General features: G+C 39.1%; 1 protein-coding gene across 2 annotated transcripts in view; it reads left to right on the top strand.

Annotated features, from left to right (window-relative positions):
• The window catches only part of ZNF217 (zinc finger protein 217), a 28,342-nt gene that overhangs the window by 9,949 nt on the left and 4,177 nt on the right, over window positions 1-14,216 (top strand). For both annotated transcript variants that reach the window (XM_080405236.1, XM_080405237.1), the window contains exons 2-4: window positions 4,890-6,646; window positions 8,876-9,001; window positions 9,878-11,476. In XM_080405236.1, the coding sequence (XP_080261362.1) occupies window positions 5,146-6,646; window positions 8,876-9,001; window positions 9,878-11,476 (3,226 nt within the window). In that variant the 5' untranslated portion in view covers window positions 4,890-5,145. The remainder of the gene's footprint in view (window positions 1-4,889; window positions 6,647-8,875; window positions 9,002-9,877; window positions 11,477-14,216) is intronic.

Raw genomic sequence — 14,216 nt, 5'->3', positions numbered from 1 at the left:
GTTGTGTGGCAAGTGCAATGAAAACAAGATGTTCTCATCTGTCCAGTTCAATCTTTATATATGTTTTGTGGTGTTTATAAATACAATGGGTATCGCTGCAAACCTGTTGAAATATTTGACTAAAGGCCATATAGCCAAATATAAATCAGTTGTGAACTGAAGTTTGCTAAATGCTCAGGCTCTGGACTGTTGGAAGAATAAAGTACAATAGATGGCATCGTGCAGTTAAGAATTTGCTACTTCTGGAGAGATTAGTCCAGGAAATGTCCACGTGTGCTGAGCAAGATGGGTTCCTCTGCTAGTCTCATTCACTGCAAGGCAGTTGCAGCAACCACTGGAACATGTGGGCACTGGACTCTGGGGTGACGTGCATATTGACATTTACAAATGGGTAGGGGAGTCGGAAGTCAGGGTTTCTTGACTTCACTTTATTGTGGGAAAGGATAGTAATTCTTTATTTTCAACCTTGAGATAATCTGTAGCTAATTTATCGCTTCTCAGCTATTGGAAGGAAGGATATCCTGTTTTGTTGTGTTCCTTTACTCAGTATCTCTTAATACTGTTGTGTTGTGTCTCTTCTTTTGTTTTCTGAAAGTGAAAGACAACAGAAGAAACCCCAGGTACTGCTGGCTGTTTGTTTGTTTTAAGCTAATATACAGAGCATCAGCCACAAATAGTTACCGTGCTCATCAAAACTGCAGGTTGTCCACTTGCTCAAGAAAGCAATAGTACAGAATTAAGGCAACTCTTGACAGTTTTGCTGCTGCCTACAGGGTTTTGAATAACAGGAATGTAATTAATCAGCATTTTTGGTTCTTAAATCCAAGACATAACATCTTCACTAGGAAGAAAGGCTTTGTTAATAATGGATAAAGTCCTAGTGTAGATACTTGGTTTGTAGTTTTAGCATGTGTTAGCTTGTCTAAACAGTTAAGAATGTAAAATCATGCCTACTTGTAAAAGCCATATATCTAATCAGTGGTGTGTAATCACCAAATACAAAAATAAGACTAGAACTTTGTAGCTCAACTCCTGATGCTAGTAGTAGTCTTTTTTCCTCTCATTTTAAAGATAATTCTAGTTGCCATCTGCAGTTCTCTTCAGAAATGCTACCTGCAGTTTTTGTTCAGTCTGTAAGTACTATCTCCTGTATGTGATGGCATATCCAAGAAAAATAGTTGCCTGAACTGCAAATAGGCATTTCAGACTCTTAAAACAGGAATATCTTGCCCTCCTTTGCAATGCTGCCTAGAGCATGAGCTTGTGGCCAGTTCTTCCAAAGTGTTCAGAGCCTCCTGTTAAAAACAGTGAAAGCTTGAAAAGCATTCAGCAGCTGACATAGGTTGGTGGAGGTGCGTAAAGTGCATAGAAGAGCTATGGAAGAAGTCTCTGAATGGCTTGTTCAAACCTATTGATATCCACTAAAATTTGCTTCCAAACTCCTGTTAAACTCTTCATGATCCATGTGTTAGTTATATGCTCTGTATTTGTATGTGCAGTTGTGAGGACAGGTTTAGTTTTTTAGACAGCTGCAATAAGATTGAAACAGACCCATTTTCAAAGGGCTTACCAGAGAAAATGTTATTGATTGATTGAGGTGGATTTTTCACACATCAGTGACCAACCTAGGGCCTTCCCTAGGTTTGATCTATGCCCATCCCTTAAATTCTAATAAATCTCGAAGCATATGGTTTTTACAGAATGTTTGTATTATCCTAGGTTAGGTTTGAGTAGAACCATGTGTGGTGGTCTGTGTTACAAGGATGTCTCTTCTACCCTCACCTCATCCCAGTATGCTGTAGAGGGTAGGGGACTGAGTGTGGATTTCTGCTGCTTTTCATCTGTTTTGTCTCTACAGTGACTTAATTTCTGTTTCTCTGTATATGTTGTAATGCCACAACGTGGGGAGCGTAATAAGCATAATTGGCTTTTTCTGTATTTGTAGACACTAGCAAGGAAATAGTTGGTGCAAATCTCAGCAGTTCAGTATGTGGGACTTAAGACGCTGGCATTTGTCTCTGACTTCATACCCCAGAAATGCCTCTGGCCTTTTTGTAGGATGATTCTTATACCTACTACTGCAGAGCGCTTACCTGTGTCTCTCAAAGTAAATGCATTAAACTCTTTAAGTTCAATTTTTTTTATCTTGCCTAGATAGATATTCATTGTTAGGTGTTCAGGAGTCTTTCAAAGTTGAAGTTCATTTTTGGTTTGCAAATACTTTATTTTCAGGCAGATAGAGTCACCGTTTATGCACATGAGTTTTGCTGCAGCATGTTACCCTGTTGTGTAAAAAACGCCTCTTAAAACTACAGTAGAAATAGAACAAAACAGCAAGTTGAAACATGAAGTAAAACATGCTAACCAGCACCCTTTGATATGTTTTTCCTTATGTTTTACAAAAGGGAAAGCTTTTTGAATTACTTCAGCTTCAAACTTGTGTTATAGCTTCTTCACCTGCCTGTAGGGGGTGAGTGAAAGCCAGAAAGTCGAAACTGAGTAGGGAAGGTAGAAAGGCAAACACAAAGGCTGCAATAGAAGCAATTCGGAAGTGTCACACCATAGACTGAACCTACCTGCCTGTTACAAGAGATTCTTGAGTCATGATGCAGAGAGGAAGTGTTAATCATGGCAGTGATAAAACTGAACATGGGGGTAAAGGGTGTAGTTAGAAAGGAGACTGGCTGCAGAAAATCTAGCTTCTGTTACCATCAACCGGTCAGCCAGTGGCTTGTTCCCTCTTAGACTTTCTACCCTGCCCTGCAAGATCCCTCTGTTCACGCTTAACTTGGCTTATGATGAGTTTTTGGCCCAGGCCTGAAACAACTTGGGTTTAAAAAAAGCTAGAAACTTCTTGGTATTAGACCTGATTGTTGTTTAGACCTGGATTAGAGGACTGTACAGTGAAGACACAAAGCTCTGAAGGTACAGAAAAAAATGGAAGACAAGCAACTGGCAACAATAACTTTATTCTGTATTGGTGTTCTGTTGTGGTTGTGGGTTTGTGTGTGTTGTGGTGGCTTCCCCCCCCCCCCCCCCTTAAACCCATCTTCATGATGGTGGAGAAGGAGCTGCTAACTTTTCAAATTAAAACCAAAGAGTATTCTTGGGGCAAGGCTGTAGTGCAGGGAGTGGATAAAGTGTTTTAAGATGTTAGATCTGTGACTCCTGGCAATGTGTTGTCATGTTTCCTTTCCCAGGTGGTTATCTTGCCTGGACTTGACTGTTCTGTGGTAGGTGAAGGTATCCAATATAGTTGAAGGCATTGTATCACAACCTTATAGTCGCCTTTTCACTTCAGCTGGTTGAAGATCCTGTCCCATCAACCTCCTATGGCTGTTAGATGTTCTGGTTCCGCTAGCAGCCAGCTTTACAGGAGCCTTCTCTGCAGATGTGTTTGGGCCACCAAACCGTATAAACAGTTCAAGTCCTGGTGGCTGATTTCTACTGAAATGGTTTAAGATTTAAGGGCTTAAGACCACCTTTTTCTCTCCAGCTAGCACTGCTGATGGGAAAAGGCAGGAGAAGGTAACCTCAGCTGCATAGATAACCACATCTTCACCTGCTATAATTAGTTGTTACGGAAATCTCTGTAGCCTGAACTATTACAGGGTTGTGGTTGGATTGCAACCCTTTCTTTGGCTTAAGTAAAGCAAAATATTTCCACCACCACCACCACCCCCCCCAACAAAAAAAAAAAAAAAAGCAAGGCAGAGGTGGAAGTTGAGATGAATTTTAAAACCCTACTTTGCCTGTACTGTCTCCTGCTATAAGAGCTGTGAAGCCTATTGTATTTTAAGGCATAGTAATTCAAGTAACGTGAATCGCTGGCCAGCTGTCCTTTATGAAATAATTTGGCTGAAACGTAAAACTTTCAGAAATTTTGAATGCATTCTTTTCATTAGATATTAATTTATTTGGAAATGTGCCTCATTTCAGAATTATTTATCTTCAGTTTATATAGTTTTGTGTTAGTTTGGTAGACTATTCCTTTATTCAAAAACTTGATCAAGTGGAGTCCTGAGCTCTACAATACTATAATTTGCCAGCTTGAAGAGTGGTGGCCATTAATTGCTGCTAGCAGACATTATAACTCCTTTAGACTTTATTATAAACCTTTTTATTCTTGTGAAACCTTAAACTTTCCCTTTTGAGTATAATTGATAAAGCACACTTTCTGTTGCATGCAGTTTGAAATGAGAAACATTTCCTTGAAGTAAACTGCTGTTCAGGGAATTATCATTCATTTATTTTGAACTTTGAGATGATCCAATTGTACCAGCCCAAAGCTGTCACAGATTGTAAAATGATAGTAAAAGCATCAGGAGTGGTATCAATGAATAGTTCTTAATGCAACAGTTTATGCTGATTCTTACTGTGCACCAGAACTATGAAAACTAATTCCAAGCTGTCTAGTCTTGGGGGCGTGTGTGTGAAGTCTTCTGCTCAACAGCCTTTAGGGAGCAAACAAGTAAAGTTTTATTGTGCCTCTAAATACTGGTTTCACAGATTTGAGGAAAGGTTACTTTGGCTTGCTGCATTTGCTTGTTAAGAATTCAGTAGTGCATGTATTGAAATACAGTTTCAGCAGCTTTGCATAACTGGCTAAGAGTAGGTTTAGAATAGATCGTAGACAAAGTGTTGCTTTTGTATAGTGATCTTAATACAGAAGCCCAGCTTAAGGAATGTTCAAGACCATACTATTTCAACTGCAGCAGGTAGAAAAGTGACCAGAGTGCCTTCTTGCTGTTCCTCATAGACTATTAAAAGCATGCCTTCTGTGTTCAAAAGTATTTGATGGTTCTTTAGCCCTAATGTTTTTGTTACTTGGTATACTGTATTTTCATTTTCTTTTGAGAAGTCTGACTATTTTTTTTTCTCTTCTCCAGGTGCTGGAGTTCTGTGTGGCACTGAACTTGTCTGTGAGTGTATTTTGGCCAATGCAACTATTTGAAATGCTTATACAGAAAAAGTGCAACTGGCTGTTTCTATAGACTTGAAAAATTGGAAGAGAACTTCCTTCTGTCACTGAGAGAACCGAATAATACACTTGCAGTGACGTGTGAACACAGATAAAAATGAAAAAGAAGTAATTTTTGCATTTTCCTGGCAGAGTTTTTTTTAGCTTAGCAGACTTGTAAGCACATGTTGGAGAACTTTACAAGTGTCCTTATTGAGATCAGCGAGCATCCCCAAAGAACTGAAACTTACATTAAAACACATAATAGGGAACAGAACGTAGGAAACATGCCAACTCAGCCTCTCTTGGCATACATGGATGGACCGGATGGAATAGCCAGTACTGTTGGTGCACAGATGGAGAATAGTGATGCCTCAATGACAATAAAAGGAACAAACACAATTTCTTACAAAAGCTTGCAAGAAAAGTTTCTCATGCAAGCTGAGGGTTGCATGCCTCTGGACTGCATGTTTTGTGATGAGACTTTTAAACATCCTGAAGAACTTGGTAAGCACGTTTTAACTCAGCATAGGCCCACTCTTTGTGAACCAGCTGTCCTGCGTGTTGAAGCAGAATATCTTAGTCCTTTAGATAAATGCCAAGTAAGAACAAACTTGCCTTCACCGAACAATGGAAAGGACAGTGAAGAACTTAGTTGTGAAGTTTGTGGACAAACATTTGATGAGGCTTTTGATGTTGAGGCACACATGAAAAAGCATAAAGATTCTTTTACGTATTGGTGTAATGTATGTGGAAGAAGATTTAAAGAGCCATGGTTCCTCAAAAATCACATGCGAACACATACTGGAAAGCCTGGTTCTAGAAACAAGCACCAACAAGGTTCTGAAATCCCCGTAACAATAAATGAGGTGGTGCAGGAGCATGTAACTGAAAATGTAACGTCACCTTACAAAATTTGTATGGTTTGTGGTTTCCTATTTCTCAATAAAGAGACTCTAATTGAGCACAGTAAAGTGCACACCAAAGAATCAGTACCCAGTGGTGAAAGCCCCCAAGTGACTGGTGAATCTAATGCAGAAGAAATGTCTCAAAGAGAGGAATTTATGCGGCTCTTGAACTTAAGACCAAACTTGGGTCCAGCAAATGACAAATCACAAAAACCTGTGAAATGGATAGCTGAACTAGATCCTTTCAACACATATCAAGCCTGGCAGCTGGCTACCAAAGGTAAAATTGCAGTAGGCCATGGTCAAGTCAAAGAATCGGGACAAGAAGGAAGTACGGACAATGATGATTCATGTTCTGATAAAGAAGAACTTGGTGAAATTTGGAATGCAAATAAAGGTAGCCAGACTGAAACTACAGGGAAGTCAAAAGTAAATAAAAACAGCGGTTACACAGGGAATGGTAATTTATCCCAAGACAAACTGAAACATCCCGGTGGTGAAGTGCCTTCTATGGAGATGGATTCTAAATTGTCCCAGAACAAAGAGAAACCAACACACTGTTCGGAGTGTGGTAAAGCCTTCAGAACATACCACCAGCTTGTTCTTCACTCCAGAGTACATAAGAGAGACAGGCGGACTGATGGAGAGACTTCAGCTGCTTCAAGGACATGCTGTACTGATATAATGGCAAGTCTGGATGAAAATGGATCAGGAGAACGAATAGAAGGAGGCTCTGAAGATGGATTTGAAGATGGGCTTCCAGAAACACTTCATTTAGGTGAGTAGCATTTTGAGCACTTAGGTTTGAAATAGCTGTTAGTGTATTTTTTCAGGAACTCTTTAGACCCAAAGAATACATCTTTCCTGCCTTAGTTAGCTTTTCAAAACTTGGCCAGACATGAAATGTTATGGTGGGAGAACGGGAAAATAGAAAAAATGAGAGGAAAGAGAGGTTCCAACACTGCCATTTTGATATCTTTGGAGTTCTGTTGGGCCTTCTTGCAGTTACGATTTGTTACGATTTGGGTTACTGGAATCATTGAAATAGGAGGAGTCACTGTTTACTTACCCCTTCTCTTTCTCCCTCTTACCTGCAATAGCAAGAATCTTAGTTTTACTGGGTGCTTTTGAGTGTTCCGTATCTTTTCTTGTTCAGCACATGTTTTTACAAATACTTGAAGTATGTTTGAAGTCATTGTGGCTTCACTTGTTTTCCCTGCATCTTGCAAGAAAGGGCAAAAAATGTCCAATGCCTGATACCATCAGTTGTTAAGAGCCTGAGGAGTAAAGAATAGTTCCAAACTTTTTCTATTAAACTGCAGGTTCTGTGTTTCTTTTGAACAATATGTAACTTGAAAGCCTGAATGTCAGAACCAGCAATTTGAAATTAATTGCATAAGGACGCGCATACAGGCAGGCTATTAATATGTGGACATCATATATGTTAGAGGTACATAGTTAACTCCTCCTCCTTAAAGAGTTGCTAACAGTTCTCTTTGACAAAGTAGATGGGCTCAATCTGTATGTTACCCAGGATTAATTCTGCATTTCGCAGTGTCTTAGAAAAACAACTGGTACTGAGCGATTCCTTAATTGAAACAGATTGCATGTCTGGGGACAAAAAGGAATAGCAAAAAGTCTTCTAGCTAATCTAGCACTTGTGTGTGACATGCTTTGAGCCTGCATTTAAAGAACAGACACTTGCATAATCTTAAGAAAAGACGCAACATACAGAATGTCCTGGCACGGCTGACTTTTCCATTTCTGGTAATGTGCAGCCCTTTATTTTTGCCCTCGGTAACAAAGGAATGGAATTATTACCTAATGTTAACTTGCTTGTTTTGTTTCTCAGGGTCTTATCCTAAACTACAGCAGCTTTCATTGCGTGATGCTGAGTCATGCTTATTGAGACATTATCTGTTTAAAACAGCTCTGCCTTGTCTTAGCCATAGTTTAGCCATACTTAGCATTTCCAGTATAGAAGCTTTCTGACATGTAGGAACTTCAGAGAACCATTTTAAGCTATCTATTATGTATCTCATATCTTAGCCAAGCGAAACATCTCCTTCCATTTTTTCCTGCTGTAGCTTTCGTAGTCAGTTTTGACTGGATGTTTTACTGGAGTTGTCTTGATCTTTTTTTTTTTCTTTTTTTTTTCTTTTTTTTTTCTTTTTCCAATTCAACCTGCCTGAGCAGTCACGTTGATTTGAGTGGTGTGTTGTGCAAGCATTCTCCCAGTTCTTGTGAGACATTTTGCTGTACTTGCCGCCCTCCAGTGGTAGCTGCAGCTGGCTACACTTGAGTGGAACCAGGTTTTAATCTGAGTTTTTCTTGAGTTAAGTCTTTCAGAGAACTAGCAATGCCTGTCACTTTCCTACTCCCATATTTGTCAAAGCTTAAGCATTACTGCTTCTAGTGAAAAAAGATTACTTGTTAGATCTAAGGATGTTGTTATACAGATTTGACACTCCATCGATTAGCATAGAAATAATAACAACAATAATTATTAATAAGAAAAATCTTTCTTCTCGCCTGCCTTCTCTACAACACCTTTCTGTGTTTTGCCATGGTGTGCAGAGGAGGTTTTACAGTCTGAACCATGCTCACCCTTACGAATTCAGGCACTCCCTTTTATTAAAGAATGCAGTTTATAACCTCTGAATTTTTGAGATTCTCATTCAAGTTCCTGTAGGTCAGTAACAAAGGCCAACCCTCCCCCCCCCCTTTTTTTTTTTTTTTGAGACCTAGTTTTGTGTTCTTGTTCTCTGGGAAGTCTTCATTACAGTCACTAACCACAGTGTTACTTGACACAGGCAAAAACCTTTTTAACTCTTTTCGCTCTGCAGCAGTACAGGACAAAAGATGCTTGTTGACTGTAGGAGTTGACAACAGTTTATCATTCTGTGTTTTTCCTTAAAAAAGGCAGTTAAAATAGGTAGGTAGAGTTTTAAATGGGACTACAAATTTGCATTTGCTCTTCATAATACAGCTATATTTTCTCCCAAAGATAAAAATGAAGATGGTTTGGAAAGAACAAAAGTTAAAAACCTTGGAGCATCCAGAGAATGCAGCTATTGTGGAAAGTATTTTCGCTCAAATTATTACCTCAATATTCATCTCAGAACTCATACAGGTAAATGGGCTTCACCTTTGTGGGAGGGGAAGGAAGTCTGCTGAATGCAGTTGGATGGCGTGTTTAGTTTTGCTTAAGAAAAACAGAATTGCCTTCCAAATTATTGAGATTAAGAATGAAGTTTTTGCTTATGTTACAAAAAAAATTTAAATCATTCTAATTCACATTTCTTGGAAAGAACTAATTATTTACATAGGTGTAAATCTTGTTGAATAAGGCTAATTATATTAACTACTGTTAAGAATACAATATCTTTAAAAACTTTCTATGTTTAGCAGTCTAGCAAAAATTCTAGTGTTGTTTTGTTAATTTTGTTTGACTTCTTGTTTGTGTGTGTGTGTTTTGGTTTTGTTTGTTTAAAAAAGCCTGTTTCCCAAGTAGTAAGCTGATTGTCTGCTAGTTGCTGCTACCTGGGAAAAAGCTGTGTCTTTTTCTGTTCAACTTTGTTTTCTGTAGCCAGGCAAACTCCTCCTTCTTCTGTTAATGTATGTCCCTATTTTGAAACAACTCTATAGATGAACTGTAACATTTGTGTTGTTGAATAGCATACCTGTGGTATGATCAAGGGCTGTAAATTGTTGTTGACCCATGGTTGTACTTCTTGCTTATCTTTGCCAAACATACTGTCAGCTACCATCTCCATGCATAGCCAACGTGTGGAAAATATCTTCATTGCAGCCAGAAGATGTCACTGTAGTTAGTAAAAGCAGTAAGGTGTAGTGGTTTAAATGATTTAGATGAGTTTGGGAGTTATGAGTATGTGGAAAGGGAAAGAAAAATCTATTTTACTGTTTCGTGGTCTACATTATTCCCTTGTGTTTAACTGTATTCAAGACTTAAAATTGTATCAAACTTACTGACAAAACTGTGTTTCAGGTGAAAAACCGTACAAATGTGAATTCTGTGAGTACGCAGCAGCACAGAAAACTTCACTGAGGTATCACTTAGAGAGGCATCACAAGGACAAGCAAGCCGATAGTGCAGCAGATGTGAAAAGTGAGAGCAAAGTTTCATCACAGAGTCAGGAGACGGAGCTCTTGCTGGTTGCTGATGGTGCTCAAGAAACCAAAAATTCAAAAAGGCTTTTTGATTGTGCCAAAGATGCTGAGGGCCGCCCACCTACCAAGCAGCAAAAGGAAATTCTGTCCCTGAACAATGCAATAGGCAGCACAGTCTTTTTGAAAAGTAAAAATAATTCTAGGGAATTGAACAGAGGTTCCGTTTGTAACAATTCAAATCAAATACATAAGAATGTGTCCACTCCTTACCTGGAAAAACTGAAGGCTGAGAAGGAAACAAAGGAAGCTCAGCGCAATGTTCCTCATAAAAGAGAGAGGCAGGCCTCTGTGGCATCAGAGGGAGATGACGTCCAGTATGTTGGTGCTTTAAAGGATGGAAAAAACATGAATGATGTGCGAGAGAGCACTGAAAACTACAAATGCAAACCTGTGGTGGACTCTCAAGAAAAGCCCTTGAACTTATCTATTGGGACTTCACAAGAATGTTCAGTGGTTTCAACTAGAGGTCAGCTAGCACCCAGCACCTGTTCATTTTGTACTTACAGAACATTTTACCCAGAAGTCCTAATGATGCACCAGAGGCTGATGCACAAATACAATCCTGACACCGTTAACAAAAATGGCTGTAGAAACAAGGCTCCAGCTAAAGCCAGACGCACTGGATGCCCTCCAGCTCTGCTTGGTAAAGATGTGCTTCCTCTGTCTTTTAATTCTAAAAGAAGTAAGACTTCCCCATCTACACAGCAAAAGCTGTTGCCAACAGGGAAAGCTAAACAATGCCATCCTCCACAGAACAAAGTTCCTGTCTTTTCAGTGACTGACTCAAGCAGCGCAGCCCCAAGTAACCTCAAGTTTCATAAACAGCAAAGTAATATTGGAGCTCAGGCAACTAACTATAGACAACCTCAGCAAGAAATGCACTCCAGTTCCAGTATCTCTCCAGTATCGGACAGAGTAAAAAGATCTGAATCTAAAGTAAAAGCTCCCAGTATCCCAGTGTCTCAATCTCAATCTGGTCTTGTAAGCAGCAGTATGAATGGAGCTCTCGACTCTCACCTGAATGAATCTGCCTGGTCTTGTCATCGTGGAAGAGACTATCTTTGTAGTAAATCTGTGAGCAATGTAAATCTAGACTATGGTGAAACGTCTTCTAAACGAATGAAACCTAATGTATTAGCTGTTGAACATACTGACTCTCCAATGGCTAATTACAGAAGATACGAAATGAGCAGATCTCGTGTTGCAAACAGATACCCAAATCTGCTACCTCAGGAATGTTCTCGCACCAAACCTGCATCCTCTGTTTTGCCAACCAAACAAGGGCTTCTGAATTCAGATGATGTTGATCCTCCTAATATGTTGACTGTTCTCAAACCTTATGAGCCATATAGCTCTGGATCACTTTACAGTTCTTGTGGATCTAGCAATGGCCAAGTAACCAGCTCTACAGTAGAAGGTATTGTATCTCTTTCCTAGTTAAATGTCTTGCACCATTACAAAGAAAGGTGAATGAACCATGAATAATTGCGTACCCACCTTGAAATGGAGAAAATAAAGCTGTATTTAGCATTTCACCAAGTCTGGGCAATGCTTGGATTTTAAATTTAAAATTCAGGTTCAGCAAAGTCCTGGCTTGGAGAATTAGCCATGGAAAGTCTTAAAGAATCTAATTTAAAGTTCCTCAAGTTCCCTCCTCCACCCTGCCATGGTCTCTGATAGCAAACATGTATTGTTTGCTCATCAGAGCACTCCAGACATGCTTACTAATCCAGGATATGGAACGAGCCTTTCTGCTTAATATACAAGAAGTCTCAGACCATCTGGAATGTTAATAAAACCTCTTTCTAAAAAAAAAAAATAAAAAAAAATAAAGGGTGGGGGTGGGGAGAAGCAGTCATGGACAATTGTTCCCTTCAGTTGCAGAAAATGCAGATTTTTAAAACAAATCATAAAGCTATGATTTAAATCTTATACCTGTTCTTCAACGCTTTTAAAATAATGTGTAGTTTTTAGTAGGAACAGAATGCTTTATTAAATCAAGACAACATATTTCTGCTATTCTAATTATGGTGTCTCATTGGACTATGTAGTAATGCTTTGTGGAAAATTCTGGATCTAGCAGAGAGAAATGTTTTGTGATGCATTTGGAAAACTTTGGTACTTCTATGAAACCCTTTTTGTTTTTGTTTTTGGTTTTTTTTTTCTTTTTCTTAGTCAACATTTTCAAAACTTAGCAGGAGGCCAAGACTGAAAGGTGCTAGGTCATATTTAAGCAGTTGTCTATTTGTAGAAGTTGGTATTTATGACTAAGCTGAGGTCAGTATGGACTTAGCTGTAAATAATAGGACTTTGAATTTTGAAATGAAGATCCTATTATAAAAATGAATAGTGCGTATGTGCTGTGTAGCCTTAAAGACTCTTAAACTCTGTGAATACTCCCATTCTCTGGAAGCAGTAAGATTATTCTAAAGCAGTTTGGGTTTTTAATAAGCAGGGGTGTTACCTTAGGTCAGTGAATTGTAAAATAGTGAATCTGCATTTACTTATGCAGCAAAAAATGTGTTTGCCAACTCTTTTTTTGGTTTGTGTTTGCTTGTTTTAAGGTTGTGGGCTTCATAAATATTCAGGCTTGCTAGTGGGTTGTGGAAGGATGAAGGCAAGTGTTGCGGTGCTGTTTCCAGTCTGGGTAGGGAGTGGATAAAGGAAAAGACAGCATCACAGCTGACTCACTGAAGTGGTTGTGAAATGGACTTAATTCCTAGTTTCATCAAGAGCGTTGTCTGTGTACCATGAACTGTACCATGAATTGCTGTGAGGAATGTAAAATGGGCACTAGGTTATGCACAGAATGCAGAGGGACGGGCAGAAGGACAAATGGTGCTGATTCCTAGTGATCTGAGAGAATGAAATATGTCCAGGGTTTTTTCTGAGTACAGAAGTCATTCATGCAGTTGTGGAATGTACAATGCTTTGCAAGACTACCTCCCCCCCGCCCCCTTTTTTTTTTTTTTTTTTTTCCTTTTTTTTCCTCTTTTTCTTCTGTTTAAATTAGTGGTTGATGGTAGCTAAGAACTTCATGTATGATCTCAACATTTGGTGGAGGATTTGACTGTCCTTAAGGACTAAACTATGTTAATTTGACGTGTCCGAGGACTTGTGCTTCATGACATAGCTACCTGTTGAGCAGATAGCATGTTCAGGATTTTGAGGGAATGCTTTTTTAATTTTCACAAAAACAAGAAGGGGAAGGTTAAAAAGTCAGCCAGCTAGATGAGTAGTCTACCCTGAGGACTAGAAGGTGGGTAATGCCTTGCTCCTTTCCTTTATTCCCCCTTAGTGTACTTTGGGGATAGGGGAATTCTTTTATTTTGCCAGTAGTCTTAGTGAGGTTAGTCTGCTGAAGTAGCAGTTGATGCAATGCTATTTTTAAACAGTGACTTCATTGGAATCCACCTTGTTCTTCTTTTGAAAGCTCCACCTGTCTGCCAGAAAACTCTGTGGTAGGCTTTTCTTCCTCTTCTTTGGTGCTAGCCTGGAGACAGTAGCCTATAGTCAAGAACTTCTACTGTTTCTTGTTATTTAGAGGGCTCAAAACTGGCTGCAGCTAGTTTGACAGCATTGTTGTCATGGAAATAAAGATTTCATTGTTACGTGGTGTTGTCTTAAGGCAAGAAAAGCAACTTTTTATGAACGTTACCTACATTGGAAAGACTTCTGAAACAAGACCCCCCATCTGTGGGTTTTCTTAGCAACTTCAATAAAAGCTCAGTGCATGAAAATACAGGTTTTAAAGGTTAATTTCCTAGTTTTCCAAACATTCTGCCTGGAAATACCCAACCCAAACCTTGATAGCTGAGAGGATATGGGGTAGCAGACAGGCAGACTTCTCAGTGTTAAGAGTTTTAATGTGGGTGGAGACAGTGGAGATGAAAGTTTTTCTGCAAATCCTTTTTTTTGTTATAAAGCTGAAGTACAGCTGTTTAAGAGTTGCAACTCCTCAGAGATTAATTTTGTAAGATACCATATGTAAAATCCTGCAGGTCTACACCTGCAGGTTTCTGTAGCCTTTTTGTTGAACTCTGGTGATACTATAAAACATGATGTCAAAACCTTTTTTAAGGGCCTGTGTGCCTTGTGGCAACATTATTTAGGTCCTATGAACATGTTCTGTCGCATGTTAAAAGCTGGATCAAGTT

The sequence above is a fragment of the Falco punctatus genome, assembly GCF_963210335.1.
Source record: "Falco punctatus genome assembly, chromosome: 10".
Lineage (NCBI taxonomy): Eukaryota > Metazoa > Chordata > Aves > Falconiformes > Falconidae > Falco > Falco punctatus.
This window is presented reverse-complemented; position numbering and strand designations above follow the sequence as displayed.